The sequence below is a fragment of the Mustelus asterias genome, chromosome 18 (genome assembly GCF_964213995.1).
Source record: "Mustelus asterias chromosome 18, sMusAst1.hap1.1, whole genome shotgun sequence".
In the NCBI taxonomy this organism is placed as follows: domain Eukaryota; kingdom Metazoa; phylum Chordata; class Chondrichthyes; order Carcharhiniformes; family Triakidae; genus Mustelus; species Mustelus asterias.
This window is the reverse complement of record NC_135818.1, coordinates 53771961-53786219: the sequence shown is the minus strand read 5'-3', so window position 1 is coordinate 53786219 and position 14259 is coordinate 53771961. Positions and strand designations below refer to the sequence as shown.

The 14259-nt window shown below is 37.1% G+C and overlaps 1 protein-coding gene across 2 annotated transcripts in view; it reads right to left on the bottom strand.

Annotated features, from left to right (window-relative positions):
• The window catches only part of map4k5 (mitogen-activated protein kinase kinase kinase kinase 5), a 157773-nt gene continuing 143514 nt past the window's right edge, over nucleotides 1-14259 (bottom strand). For both annotated transcript variants that reach the window (XM_078233958.1, XM_078233956.1), the window contains 4 exons: nucleotides 11569-11661; nucleotides 9174-9244; nucleotides 7375-7430; nucleotides 1-1439 (listed from right to left, as the gene is read on the bottom strand). In XM_078233958.1, coding sequence (XP_078090084.1) covers nucleotides 1352-1439; nucleotides 7375-7430; nucleotides 9174-9244; nucleotides 11569-11661 — 308 coding nt within the window. In that variant the 3' untranslated portion in view covers nucleotides 1-1351. The remainder of the gene's footprint in view (nucleotides 1440-7374; nucleotides 7431-9173; nucleotides 9245-11568; nucleotides 11662-14259) is intronic.

Genomic DNA, 14259 nt, shown 5'->3' with positions numbered 1-14259 from the left:
TGAACCCATGCATTGTACATTTTATTTTACATTATTTACAGATTCATATTACAGAGCCACAATCAATTCAAGTTTTTTTTGCTACAATTAGTGTTTATTTTATTGAATTACAGCCTTTAATATGCATGACTAATTTTAAGAATGGATAAAGTAAATTTTTCTGAAAGATCTTCAAGAAGTGGAGACATAGAAAACATTCATGGGGTGAGGTAGAAACTGAAAATTGTGACTTGAATTCACTGCTTGCATCATAAACCATATTCCAACTCCAAAAGTGAAAAATTGATGAAGTGAGATGACTTCCCCAACCATTTATGATTAAAATAACCAAAAGTGAAATTTAATGTTTTTTGATATATATATACAATGTTTGACAATTTTGACCTGTTTTAGTACACTCCTATAATCACTGCATGTTGTGTATAAAAAACACTTTCACTATACATTGTATATGAAAAGATTAAAATCTATGAAAAAATCTACTGTGGCATCTAAATAGCTAATAAGCCTTACAAATTAAAAGTTGTACTGGAAAGTGCTTAAATGGTGCCTTTGTACAAAAAGAGTGTAAGAGTTTAAGCTCTAAATTATATACCACAATTTGCTTATACATACAACCAGCTAAATAGAACATTTTTCTCTCTTCCTTGAAGCCTTAAGCTTCAATAACACAAATTGAACTAAATATGATGTAATTACCCTCTTTTCCCCATAAGTTTATAACTTTTCTTACAATTGGCAGATTAATAAATAAAACACTTAAATATTCAGTTTATCACTATACTATGACAGAGTTTTTCAAGCTGTACAGTCTTGCAGTGGGTGTATTAAAATCCTATAAAATTGCTGCAGTATTAGACAAGAGGTTTCCAAAGGCATAGATTTAGTACTAAAAGTAGATTTAGACAATATATAACACAGAACACAATGAAACAAAATTTTGCTGCAAAATATTTATAAAATAGAAAGATTTAAGTACGAAAAAGTGTGGCACTTTTAGATTGCTTTATATTTTCATTTTGCATGAATTACTGTGCTCTTATTAGAAATTAGATCATTTGTTATAGTTTACAAAATAGTTAGTCATGGCTTTTATGAAGCAAATTTGATACGACAGACCAACCACACAGTGGCTGAATATTTTAATAAAGCCACATCTAGCTACTAAATTTACTATTTTGCATAATAAATCTACCCCATGATAGAATCAAATATAAAAGTACAACACAAAGGCTACAGCCCGACTTCCATTTTGTTTAATATTTTCCGTCAACACTCAACTTTTGTTGGAAGCTGTTAGGTTTGTCTCATTTCAAGCAACAGTCACTCTGATTAAGTTTCTTTGTGTTGCTTAGTAACTGTTTTCATGGCCAGCTAAGATATAAAGATTGCTGTGTGCTGTAGGATTGTCTGTTGGTCGACTTTCTAGCACGACAACCCTGCAATAAATAATAAACACAATAGTTATGCCTTATAATTTATAGTAAAACCTAATAACATTAATAAAACGCGATTGCTGCAATCAAAATTGTTGAACTCCCCCACCCCCCCCAAGTTATCGCTTTATGGTGTTGCAGGAGTAAATTGATTTAAAAAAACAAATATACATCACATCTTGCATGAATGTGTGTGCAAATCCTTCATTCCGAGGATATTACTCCAAAAATGGTTAGCATTTTGTAATTTACTAAAAACTATAAATCAGCAATCAGTAAAGTATAACTTTTCAAGCGATACACTGGATCTGAAGTTTTAGGCTTACAATAGGTATTCCTACATCATATGCTGTTCGAGGGGGCAGATAGACCTGCTCTCAATACCAATGCAACAAGTTGCTTAAGCTTGCAACAGCAGGCTGGTGCAACTTATTTTCTGGTTCCATCTCCTTCCTTTCAGAAGCACTTGACACACTGATAAGATAAACAATGCAGCCTCGAAATGACAAGTATTATTCAAAGCACACCGATTAACATTCTTAAAATAGTACTGGTGCAAGTGGAGTATGTTGGAATTCAGGGGTTTAAAAATCAATTAGCCCTTTAACCCCTTAACTCTCAAGTTCTCAAATGGTTCAGAGTCCAAAGTGCCTTACTGGTGCTTGTTTATATTTTATTCAGTATAAGAAAGACTTGACATGCTAATGTCTGAGCAGTAGTATCAAAGCACAACAGCATTACCATTACGCCCTGTGTAGCAATGCAATCTCCACGTGACTATTCCCAATGGTCATGTTTCTTTCAGAGTTAGAGCGCACTGTGCTGTACGTAACCAGGTTGATTCCGTCAAAAGTGAGAAAGCAATTCATCACCAACACAGACATCCCTCAACTCTCGCACAAATTCAGTTACAAAAAGATAGTAGAAATACATGAAGTTGATTTTCAAAAGAGTATTAAATATGTATTTAAAAAGAGGAAATTTGCAAGACAAAAGCTGATCAGTTTGTAACCTCAACTCCACATTATCGCTTATTCCCAATAAGCTTTCACCTGCTTATCCAGAATCTATTTACCTCGGCCTTAAAAATATCTCTGTTTCCATTGTCCTTTGAGGAAGGGAGTTCCAAAGACTCATGACCCTCAAGAGAAAAAAATGTATCTTCATCTCGGTCTCAAATGGGCTAGCCCTTATTTTTAAACAGTGACCCCCTAGTTCTAGATTCTCCCACAAGAGGATACATCCTTTCGACATCCACCCTGTCAAGACCCCTCAGGATTGTTTCAATCAAGTTGCCTCTTATTCTTCTAAACGCCAGAAGATACATGACTAGCCTCGCCAACCCACCCATACTAGGTATTAGGCTAGTAAACCTTCTTTGAACTGCTTTCAATACATTATATGCTTCCTTAAATGAGACCAATACCGAACACTGTACTCCAGATGCAGCACAGTCACACAGTGTTTAGCACTGCTGCCTCACAGCGCCAGGGATCCGGGTTCAATTCCCAGCTTGAATCACTGTCTGTGGAGTCTGCACGTTATCCCCGTGTCTGCATAAGTTTTCTACGGGTGTTGCGGTTTCCACCCACAGTCCACCGGAGTGTGACGACTAGGGGATTTTCACAGTAACTTCATTGAAGTGTTAATGTAAGCCTATTTGTGACACTAATAAACAAACTTAAACTCTATATAACTGAAGCACAACCTCCTTATTCAATTCCCCTTTAAATAAACAATAACATTCTAATTACTTGCTGTACCTGCACACTAACCTTTTGCGATTGATGCACTAGGACACCAAGATCCTTCTGCATCTCAGAGCTCTGCAATTTCTCACCATTTAGATAATATGCTTTTCTTCCTGTGAGAACGAACAATTTCACATTTTCCCACATTTGCCAGAATTTTCCCATTTGCTTAACCTATCTATATCTGTCCTCCTTATATAGTCTCCTTCACAACTTACTATGCCTGGGCAGGGCAAAGCTAGAAGAAACTCTGGTGGGGTAGCGGTTCTGACTTGCAAATCGGTCGTCCGACCTTGGTATAGGGGCGAAAGACTAATCCAACTTACTATCCTATCTACCTTTGTGTCATCAGCAAATTTAACAATCATGACTTCAGTCCCTTCATCCAAGTAATTTATATAAATTGTAAAGAGTTGAGGCCTAGCACAGATCCTTATGACACACCACTCATCACTTCTTGCCAACCAGAAAATAACAGCTTTTTGTCTACTCCGTTTCCTGTTAGCTAACCAATATTCTATCCATGCCAATGTGTTATCCAGCGCCCTACACCATGAGCTTTTATTTTCCACAGCAATCTTTGATGTGACACCTTATCTCATGCCTTCTGGAAATCAAAGTACTGTACATCCACCCATTCCCCTCTACCCACAGCACGTGTCATTTGCCTTCTTCAAAGAACTACAATACATTGGGTAAACATGATTTTCTTTTCACAAAACCATGTTGACTCTGTCTGATTATCTTGAAATTTTCCAGGTGCCCTGCTACAACAACTTTAATAATAGCTTCTAACATTTTCCCTATGACAGATTTTAAGCTAACTGGCCTGTGGTTTCCTGCTTTCTGTCTCCCTCCTTTTTTGAATAAAGGCTGCATTCGCTATTTTCCAATCTAATGGGACCATCTCCGATATTAGGGAATTTGGGAAAAATCTCTCACTAACCACTTCTTTTAAGACCTTTGGATGAAGTCGATCAGGACCCGAGGATTGTCAGCAGCTCCAACAATTTGCTCAGTACCATTTCCCTGGTGATCACAATTTTAAGTTTCTCCCACCTTCCATTTCCTGGTTTGCAGCTATTACTGGAATGTTACTTATATCCTCTATTGTGACGACCATTGAAAAATGCCTGTTCAATTCATCTGCCATTTCCTTACTTTTTATTATTAATTCTCCAGGTTCACTTTATATAGGCTCACTTTTCTCTCCTTTTAATTAGCTATAGAAACTCTTACTGTCTGACTTCATGGCCGTGATTCTCCCAAAAGTGCTGAATTGGTGGGAAAACTGTTCTACACCCCAATTGTTTTCTCAGTCCAGCTTCTCACCCGAATCTCTGCACTCTGTACACTGCGGAGGTCCCCAGTCGTGAATCTTATTAAAAACCCAGGGGGGCGGGGCCTATTTGCACCGGAGTTTGACAGTTCTGGAACTCTGCGCATGTGCAGTGGTCCCAATGTGTCAGACTCTGTTTGCTGGCCAGCCTGGGACCACTGCAGTGCTGCCCTTCCAGCCATCCCCCCATGGCCCGATCGTGGCCCCCACAACAATGCTGTCCAATCTTCTGACCCGCCACCCATCTTTGTGCTATTAAATGCTTTTTAGGTTTGATACTATCCTTAATTTTTTTTTAAGTTAACCATGGATGGTGAGCCCTTCCCTTGGAATTTTAACTTTCTCATTGGAATGTATCTGTTTTTGGGTATTCTGAAATATCCCCATATCTGTCATTGCATCTCTATTGACCTAGCCTTCAAATTATTTTGCAATTTACTTTAGCAGCTCTAATTTCATACCCTCAAAACGACCCTTATTTAAGTTTAAAATATTGATCTTAAACCACACTTCTCTCCCTCAAACTGAATGTATAATTCAATTATATTATGATCCCCACTACCTAGGGGCACCTTCATTATGAAATCATTAATTAATCAAACCCATCTCATTTTACAATGCCAGGTCTAGTTTAGCCTGCTCTCTGCTTGATGACAGAACATGCTGCCGAAGAAACTATCCTGGAAACATTCCATGAATTCATCTACGCTACCTTTGCCCATCTGATTTTCCCAGTTTATACTTGGATTAAAATCCCTCATAATTGCTGTACCTTGCTGACATGTTCCTGTTATTTCTTGTTATACCACATCCTTTCATGTGGTTACTGTTAGAGGGCCTGTACACCACTCCCATAAGTGACTTCTTGCCTTTATCATTTCTCCCAAACCATTTCTACATCTTGGTTTCCTGAATTTAGGTCATCCCTCTCTATTGTGCCAATACCATCATTAATTAACAGAACCATTCTTCCACCTTTTTCTCGGTTCCAGTCCTTCCTAATTATCACGTGCCCTTCTATTTTTAGGTCCCAACCTATGTCATCTGTAGCTATGTCTCTGTAAGGGCTATCAGATTATATTTATTTACAATTTGCACCAGCAGTTCAATCGGTTTTATTTTGAATGTTATGTGCATTCAGATAGAGATTTTAGTTTTGTCCTTTTATTATTTTTGTAACCTCTAGGCCTTATCTGATGATTTAATCTTCGAGTTATATTCTGTCCCTTCCTGTTACTTGAAAAGCTAAATTCTATAATTGCCATAAAATGTTTAGAATGTCCCCTCACTTTGAAAGGCGTGCATGAAAGAGGATGTATGTAACATAGGATTTATAGAACAACAGAACATCCGAAAGCCAGGTTATAATTATGTCTGGAAGAAGGGTGAGGAACTTCCTCAGGAAGGCTAAGTGAGAATCAGACATGGACCAAAGTTAGGCCGTATGCAACATCTACAATAGCTGGTTCTATAATAACGCTGGAAGATACCTAGATCTCGTTCGCCCAGTTAGCACAAAAAACCCCTAGGCACAGTGAAAACAAAAAACTAACCCGCTTCAGTCTTGGAGGATATCCATAAGTTTTCACATATGAGCCATTATCAAATAGATCCACGCTATCTCATGCAAATTATTTCTATATGTCAAAACTATCAAAAGTTTTGGAATTATTTACCAAATTTCAGATTAAAATTAATCTGCAAATACCATGTCAAAAAACAGGACATTAATATGTAAATGAAATTTCACTGAAGAATTCAAAATAGTCGGTAGTTAATTTGAAGATTTACAGTAATTAAAACAAATGCAAGTGAACTTGTAATTATGCAAACCAGGTGCTAAGCAGATAGTTGCTAGGCAAGCACCTTGAACAACTTTCTAGCAGTAAGCATTCTATTGTGTACTATTCATTCTCTCCACCTTCCATTCTTTTAGGAAGAATGCAATTGTTCCAGTGAAAGAAGAATGCATAGGGGTGGTGAGCAGTATTCCCTGTAAAATTGTTGTTGTGTGCAGCTAGTCCTTTTAATGAGCAGTATGTTTAACTTTTTTTTGTTTGACCGCTGGCAGACATGACATTTAACTTGCAACAGGGCCTGAACCCTACTTTCCAGGTTGCCACATATATGCAGCTTCATGGGAACACTGGTGGCGAGTGAGCACAGTAGATGTCTTTAAGACAACTACTATTTATACAAAATTAAATCCCCATGTTGGGACCTCTTCAGCTGAAAAAATGCAAGTGCTTGAAAGACTCAGGTGAAGGTATTAACAGTGAAATGTGAATTTACAAGACCGGAGGTTGGGAAATTTTGTAACGAGCATTACAAATTGACAATTTAGCCAACAAGAAACAACAATAATATTTTAGGACTGTTCAAATAAAAAAAAACCATTCAGGAATTACTGAAGTAGTATTAAGATGTACATTTTTCCCCCCACTTGTTTTTCAAAAATCAAATTAACAATTTTGGCAATTGGTGATAGTTTCAAAGATAACATGGACCTACAGGTAGTCTCGATTATTTAACTGGCAAAAATACTGGAATGAAAGTTTTCATACAGGCCACTTTTTGGATTAGGGCTTTAAAAACTCATTATATATTTTGACAACATAACTACATTTATTTTAAAATTAGAAAATCTGCCAGTAACTAATGGAGCTTCAGAGGTCATGCTCACACAAATAAAATGAACAGGTGAATGTTATGCAGTACAGTTTCCTCATGGCTTTGGTACAAGTACCTGGAATATAATTGTCAATTACATCAACATTGTATATGTGCACACTCTGAGCTGTACAAATACCCATGTTTATAATTAGCTTAAAAAATGGCTTCTTCTTACCTATCGGATCCTAAGAGGTGAAAGACTCTGCTTTTATCTGATATCTCCTGGGTAACCTGATTTGAGAAGTTTAGCAAGAAATTGATTACATTTCTAAATTCCAACAGTTTAAGAATCCTTAAAATGGTCACACAACAAATGTAAAATGTAAAAGATGCAGACTTGACCTTGAACCATATAAGCAGCCCCAAAATAATATGATAAATTGCTCCACAAGGCATGTGAATTATTATCCTTTAGGTCTCTGCAGAAACCTACATTCTTCACCATTTTTGAAGCTTCCATGTAAAACATAGCATAAATGTAGATGCTTGCAATATCTGTTTAATGGCACTAGATGACATATCTAATCAAGAGCTTTATAAATACATAATTGGGAACCAAATACCACTGTTTCTGCCAGTCCTCAATATGAACTAACGGCTGTTGTTTTGTTCAGTAATGCTGCGTTGATTTAAAAGTCTCTTTTTTTTCAGTAATGTCGGATTTCATTTTTGGATGAATTTGGCTACTTAGTTTGCTGCAGTTCAACAGCAAAACACATTAGTTTGAAATAGGAATCATGTTCCAAAGATTGTTCTGGTACATTAAGAAATACTAACAATCATTATCTAGTTCACACATTGCAGAGTGGCCACGGTACTGAAAAACTGTTACCATTTGTAGAACTACAACCTAGCTGGGAATAGTGCCCAGTAAAGGGAAAAGGGGCAATGATCATAGAAACATTCGGTGCAAGAACAAAGGTAAGAAAGGGCATTTAGAAATGCACCAGTTTGAAAATGACTGCATTAGACAGTGCCTGAGCAGGAGACCAAGTGTGGCTATGCCTATCTCCAACATCTTTACATTTTGATGTACATTGAGCACATGATTTATTTTATCTGAAGTATAGTAGTTTAGAATTTTGGATCATGTAACTCAGGTCAACAAAAAAATAATCCAATGCATATTGCAATGTTAAAATCTACTGCATACCTTGTTAAAATTTCAAATGGCAGCTCTGAAGCAGTTATATTACAACGCATTTATAAATAGTCAAACTACCAGCCCTCTGAATCAGATACTATCATTCCACTTGTTACCAAGGCGCTTGTTGATTGTTTATATTTCATCACTTCATTTGTATACTCCACTAACGCTGTTTTAAGAAAACTCTTTGTGCTGACTAATCCTGCTTGGACAAAGGTTCGCTGTACACGAATAAATCTGCCTTTACCATGATCTACAAAAGAAGATCATAATCTATCTTTTTGGAATATGTATGCCAAATGACTAATGGGAAAATTCTGACAAAAGGCTGCTGGTACTAAAAAAAAAACCAATAACTTGCAACAAGAATGGAAATATTGCGCTTGACCATGATCCCCATTATTCAGAATTTAAATGATATTCACTGTCAGAGCTCATTGTGAAAAAATGCAGTTTGTTGTATAGGAGACCCTATTCAGGCCCTCATGCTTTGTGCTCCATGTCTCTATTATAAAACCAAGCAACTTGCCCAGCTACCTTCAAAGATTTGTGCATGCAAACAGCAAAGTCCCTTTGTGTTAATTGCCCCAAGAGAGCTATTTTTTTCAAATCCTATTACCAGTTTTCTCCTAGGCAACTTGGGGAAAGTACCAGAGGGACATGAATCAACAAGATTCATTAGAAATAGAGAGGGAAAACAAATCAAAGAGGAGAGATTTTTTCCAGGAGAAACAAAAGTCAAAACAGAACAGGACCTGCTATTATCAATCATCAAGTACTTGTTAGCTGTGAAAGTAATGACAATGGACTTACGACAATGGACTTACTTCATTTGACTTAAAGCTTTTGCCCTGCATTCCATGCTTCCAGAAAGCCAGTATACTGTCCTGAAGGCACACTGCAAAGGTGTGGATTGGCGGGGTTGAGGGAGGGAAAGAAATGCACATTAGAATGAATAAAGTATATTTTGTACCTTTGAATTTGCTGAGTATCTAGTTCAGGTTACTTTTCTCAATTCTAAATATACATTTCAAACTTTGGATAAACGCACTATAATCGAAAAACAATCTGTTGCGTGTTTTTGGTTATTGACAATATTCATTAATACTCTACATTCAATATTTATGAATACTTAAGTTTCCAATAAACACATTTTAAATCAGAGCATTTAGAACACAGCCATAATTTGTTATTCACTTTACCCGCTTTCTCCAAGGAAAACAGTGAGAGTTTCTCCTGCCTCGCCACATAACTAAAGTTCCTCTTCTTGGTACCATTCTCGTAAATCTCTTGCATCTTACCTAGGGTCTTGACATCCTTCCTAAGTTGTGCAGCTCAAAACTGAACATTCCAGCTGGGGCCTTACAAGCATTTTTTAAAAATCCTTGCTGTGCTCCATTCTCTATTATAAAGCCAAGGAACTTGTCCAGCTTCCTTCAAAGATTTGTGCATGCAAACACCAAGGTCCCTCTTTTCCTGCTTGCCCTTTTAAATTGTATCATTTAGTTTATATTGCCTCTCCTCATTCTTGCTACCAAAATGTTGTGTTAATTTATTTGTCATATGTCTGGCCTATTTTTGTAGTATGCCATTGTCCAACCAGGGGTCTGTTACTAACCTCCTCACTGTTAACTACATATCTGAATACATCATCAGCAACCTTTGGAAATTATGCCTTGTATACCTAATCCACACCACATTAAAAAAAACAGCAGTCGGCCTAACACCAACCTCTGGGAAACACCACTGTACAGTTCCTTCTTGTCTGAGAAAGAACCTTTCACCACTGCTCTCTATTTCTGACCATTTTGCACCTACATTGCCACAGTCACTTTAAATGGCATGGACTTTTGTCAAATATCTTTTGAAAGTCCATAAGGACAGCATCAGCTGCACCACTCTCATCAACTCTTTATTAATTCATAAATCAATCAAGTTGTCAAGCACGATTTGTCTTTTCACAACCTGTGCCGAATTTAATTTATTTGCCCATAATTTTCCAAATGCCAATTAATTTTGTCCCAGATTGTTGTTTAAGGTTTCCTCACCATTTGGTTGGCTGGTCTGTAATTTCTGGGTTTATCCAGCTCCCATTTTTGAATAAGCTGGAATATTTGCAATCCCCGAATCCTCTGGCACAACCCCCATATCGAAGAAAGATTGCAAGATTGTGGCCTTTCCTTAACAATCTAGGATGTACCCTTCCAGACTGGGTGACTTTTCTACTGCGAGTCATAGAAACAGAGGGAGGGATTTTCCGGCTGCGCTGGTCTAAAAGCCAGAAATTCCCGCCTGATTGTCCGCAACTCGCCTGCTAAAATTCCAGTGGCAGGGGAATGGGAGAATTCCGGCCATAGAACCTTTTTATATTTTTCTAATCCTATCCAATATCACTACGGTGAATTTACAGCATTCTACCCTCCAGTGAAGACAAACGCAAATGATTACCTCAGCTGCATCCCCTGCTTCCACAAGATCATAGAAACCATCATAGAAACCCTACAGTGCGGAAGGAGGCCATTCGGCCCATCGAGTCTGCACCGACCACAATCCCACCCAGGCCCTACCCCCACATATTTACTTGCTAATCCCTCTAACCTACGCATCTCAGGACTCTAAGGGGCAATTTTTAACCTGGCCAATCAACCTAACCCGCACATCTTTGGACTGTGGGAGGAAACCGGAGCACCCGGAGGAAACCCACGCAGACACGAGGAGAATGTGCAAACTCCACACAGACAGTGACCCGAGCCGGGAATCGAACCTGGGACCCTGGAGCTGTGAAGCAGCAGTGCTAACCACTGTACTACTGTGCCGCCCCAAGATGATCCTTTATAAATATTGTAACTGCAGCCTAACATATGCATTGAACTAACAATACCTCTGATTTATAGTCTGCACCCCATTTATAAAATATAGGCGCTCACTTCTTTGTTTAACAGCTTTAACAACTTGTTCCACTTCTAAAGGTTTGGATATCTAATGCTCTGAAGCATTTACTCCTATTGAAGTTTTAATATTTAACATACGCATTCACTGATTCCTCCTTCAAAATTACATCACCTCACATTTCCTTGTACTAAGTTTCATTTGACCTCTACCTGCCCAATCCAGAAGCCCACTTTAACATTTTGCATTCTGAAAGCTAGCTAAATAGATTTTACTCCATAAATGTATCTAAAAGATACAATTTATATTCAAACCATTAGGCAATGTACCTACCTACTGATTCAATGCAAAAATCAAAGCTTAGCTCGGATGCTAGTTTTTTGCTTGATTTCAATTTGCCATGTAGATTTACAATCTTGACATTTTCTGAAACAGAATAAAATATGGATAATTACAAACCTTCAGTTGTGAAAATATATTACAGAAGGGAACAGCAAAAATCCACCATGTTACGCGCTCCACCTTGAACTTTTCTGACAAATCATTTTCATGAATCATGTTCCCAAGCCATCCTAGATTAATTGCTTAAGAAAGAATGACAACTTCAGAGGTATCCCTATTGAAGTTTCAGAAATCGCCATAACGTCATGATGATTTTTTTGTAATCTGATGTAGGTAGTCCTTCAAATATTTTAACACAATATTGTAACTTTTAATAAAATTCAAAGTTATGAACTGTGCAAAATAATAATTTGGCAGCAAGTGTCTCTCTACAGACCACCTACCCTGATGAACAGTACTGCTTTTTGTTCCAGAACTGTTCATTTTGGTCCTGTAAACTACTAGACAGCTATGAACATTACAATGAGTTCTTTTTTACAATCTATTGAAGGTCGCAGATTGCATCTTTACTGTTTTAGAATATTGCCAAAAACGTATTTGTACATGCAAATAATTACCGAGATTTAGAGTGTATTTTGGCTCAGGTTACTGCACTGCAGATATCCATAATTACACTTTTGATAGTTGGGTAGGTAACATATTCTACAGTGGGTAAAATAAATGGTTGAAATTTAGGGGAAAAGACAGTGTGGACAAATTTAAGGTGTTACATTTTAGTATATTTAGATGACTCCTTTCTTAATTTGATTCACTTATGTTTACCCATGTATAGTGCAACAGGTGTACATAGTATCTGTTACCAGATTTCAAAGAACAATTAGGGTTTATTACAATGCTTCCATTCACCAAAATTCCCATCTTTATGTTTGCTGACATCCACAAGTGCATTTTTCTATGTATTCTCTTATTTCAACCAACATCTTTCTATCAGCTACAATGATCATTGTTGTTCCTTTTGTACTATGACATTAGAGTCAGGGAGTGTGTGTGTGTTAAAGGGGATTTAATGTTCCCAGGTATTAGGAACAGAAATGGTCCAGTGGCGATCTACCATGTTGAGGGGAGGTTTAAGGCTGAGATATCTGTAGATGATACAAATAGCCACTTCCTTATACAGCAGGCGAAGGCACATGGAGAGATCATGGACTGGATCTAATTCAGATTAGTGTGGGCTCATGTGGCATCCTATCTCCACATGGGAAACACTAGGGCACAGCAAGCATAGAATTAGATTCAATGAAATGAAGTAGTTAATTCTGATGTAAATGTGATGCTGGTACCAGATAATAATAATACATTACAAAAAACGACAGATAACCCAAGGGTTATCTTTAGATAGTACATAGCTTCTTTATGTAACCGGATGACTTAAAAGATATTCCATCTGCAATTACCTCTATTTAGTAAAATTACTCAATCTTGCTAGACAGAGATAATTGCAGCTGGAATAACTTTCAAGTCATTCTATTACATAAATATGTAGTTCAAAAGAAGGGCACATAGTAAAGAAAGTCTAACTACTGGACTTAGCTGAAAACCAAATCTCCGATTTATTAAATTGGGAAGAGGGGTACAGTAGATATGTCTATTAATATTAAAATGGTCTTCTTCAGTTGTTAGGAGTCAATAGGGCATTGAAGACTGTATATGGCCACTTAAGAATTCTGTAGGGCATATTTGGGTGGAGTTCTAAAGTATGGTTGGAGATTTAAACTGCTGCTTTTCAACAGATTTCACATCTGAAACTGATGTTGAAAACCATAATTGTTGGGTAGAGATTAAATGTGCAGAAATAGATGCAGAAACTGCCCATGCTAAAATTTGGGTTTTAAAAGCAGTCAGTCCTACTCGTATCTCATGATTCTTTGTCTATTAAAGCTTGCTAAAACTTGCTAAAGTTCAACATGAAAGTTTTCATTTAAAAGTCATGCCATAAAAATTAACAGAATATTATGTTCCTGTTAGAAAAAAATTGGAATCAAGTCCATCTCTGGATACTGGAAACTATTACACACCAGTATATCCTAGAATTATTTTTACCAATGTATTTTTAATTAACATTAGGCAACAATTTCATTGTAATTTATAAAGTCTCAGCTATTTAAATTGCATGAAATATTTTAGTGTTTGTGCCTTGGTGTAATGTTTTGATTGCATTGAAAATTATTTAACAAATTTAGATAAGAAGAAAATCACTCAATTGAACATTAGTAATGTACCTGGCCTCTTATAATCTTCGCTTTTGCCATGATCAAAACCCTTTCTTAATATAAAAAAAATATTTCCCATGTCTGAAGTTTATGACAATAATGCACAGCTCCCATACTTACTAAATGTTGGATCAAAGTTATGTTTTGCAGTCAGTTTAGTGACTCTACATTCAGAATTGCAACACAGAATGCTGTGATAAAGGCTCCCTAAGTCTGATGTTGCAAATATTGGCAAACTGAAAGTATCATTACTTTTAACTTCACTGTGATTATTGATACTGTGTAAAAGGTTAAGCCCAAACAAAAAACCCCCAAAAACCAAACTCTCCTCACTGTCCACAAGGGCACATGTTACAATCACACGTCTCTAGCTACAACCTGGGTCAGACGAACATTCCTCCCCGTTGCCAGC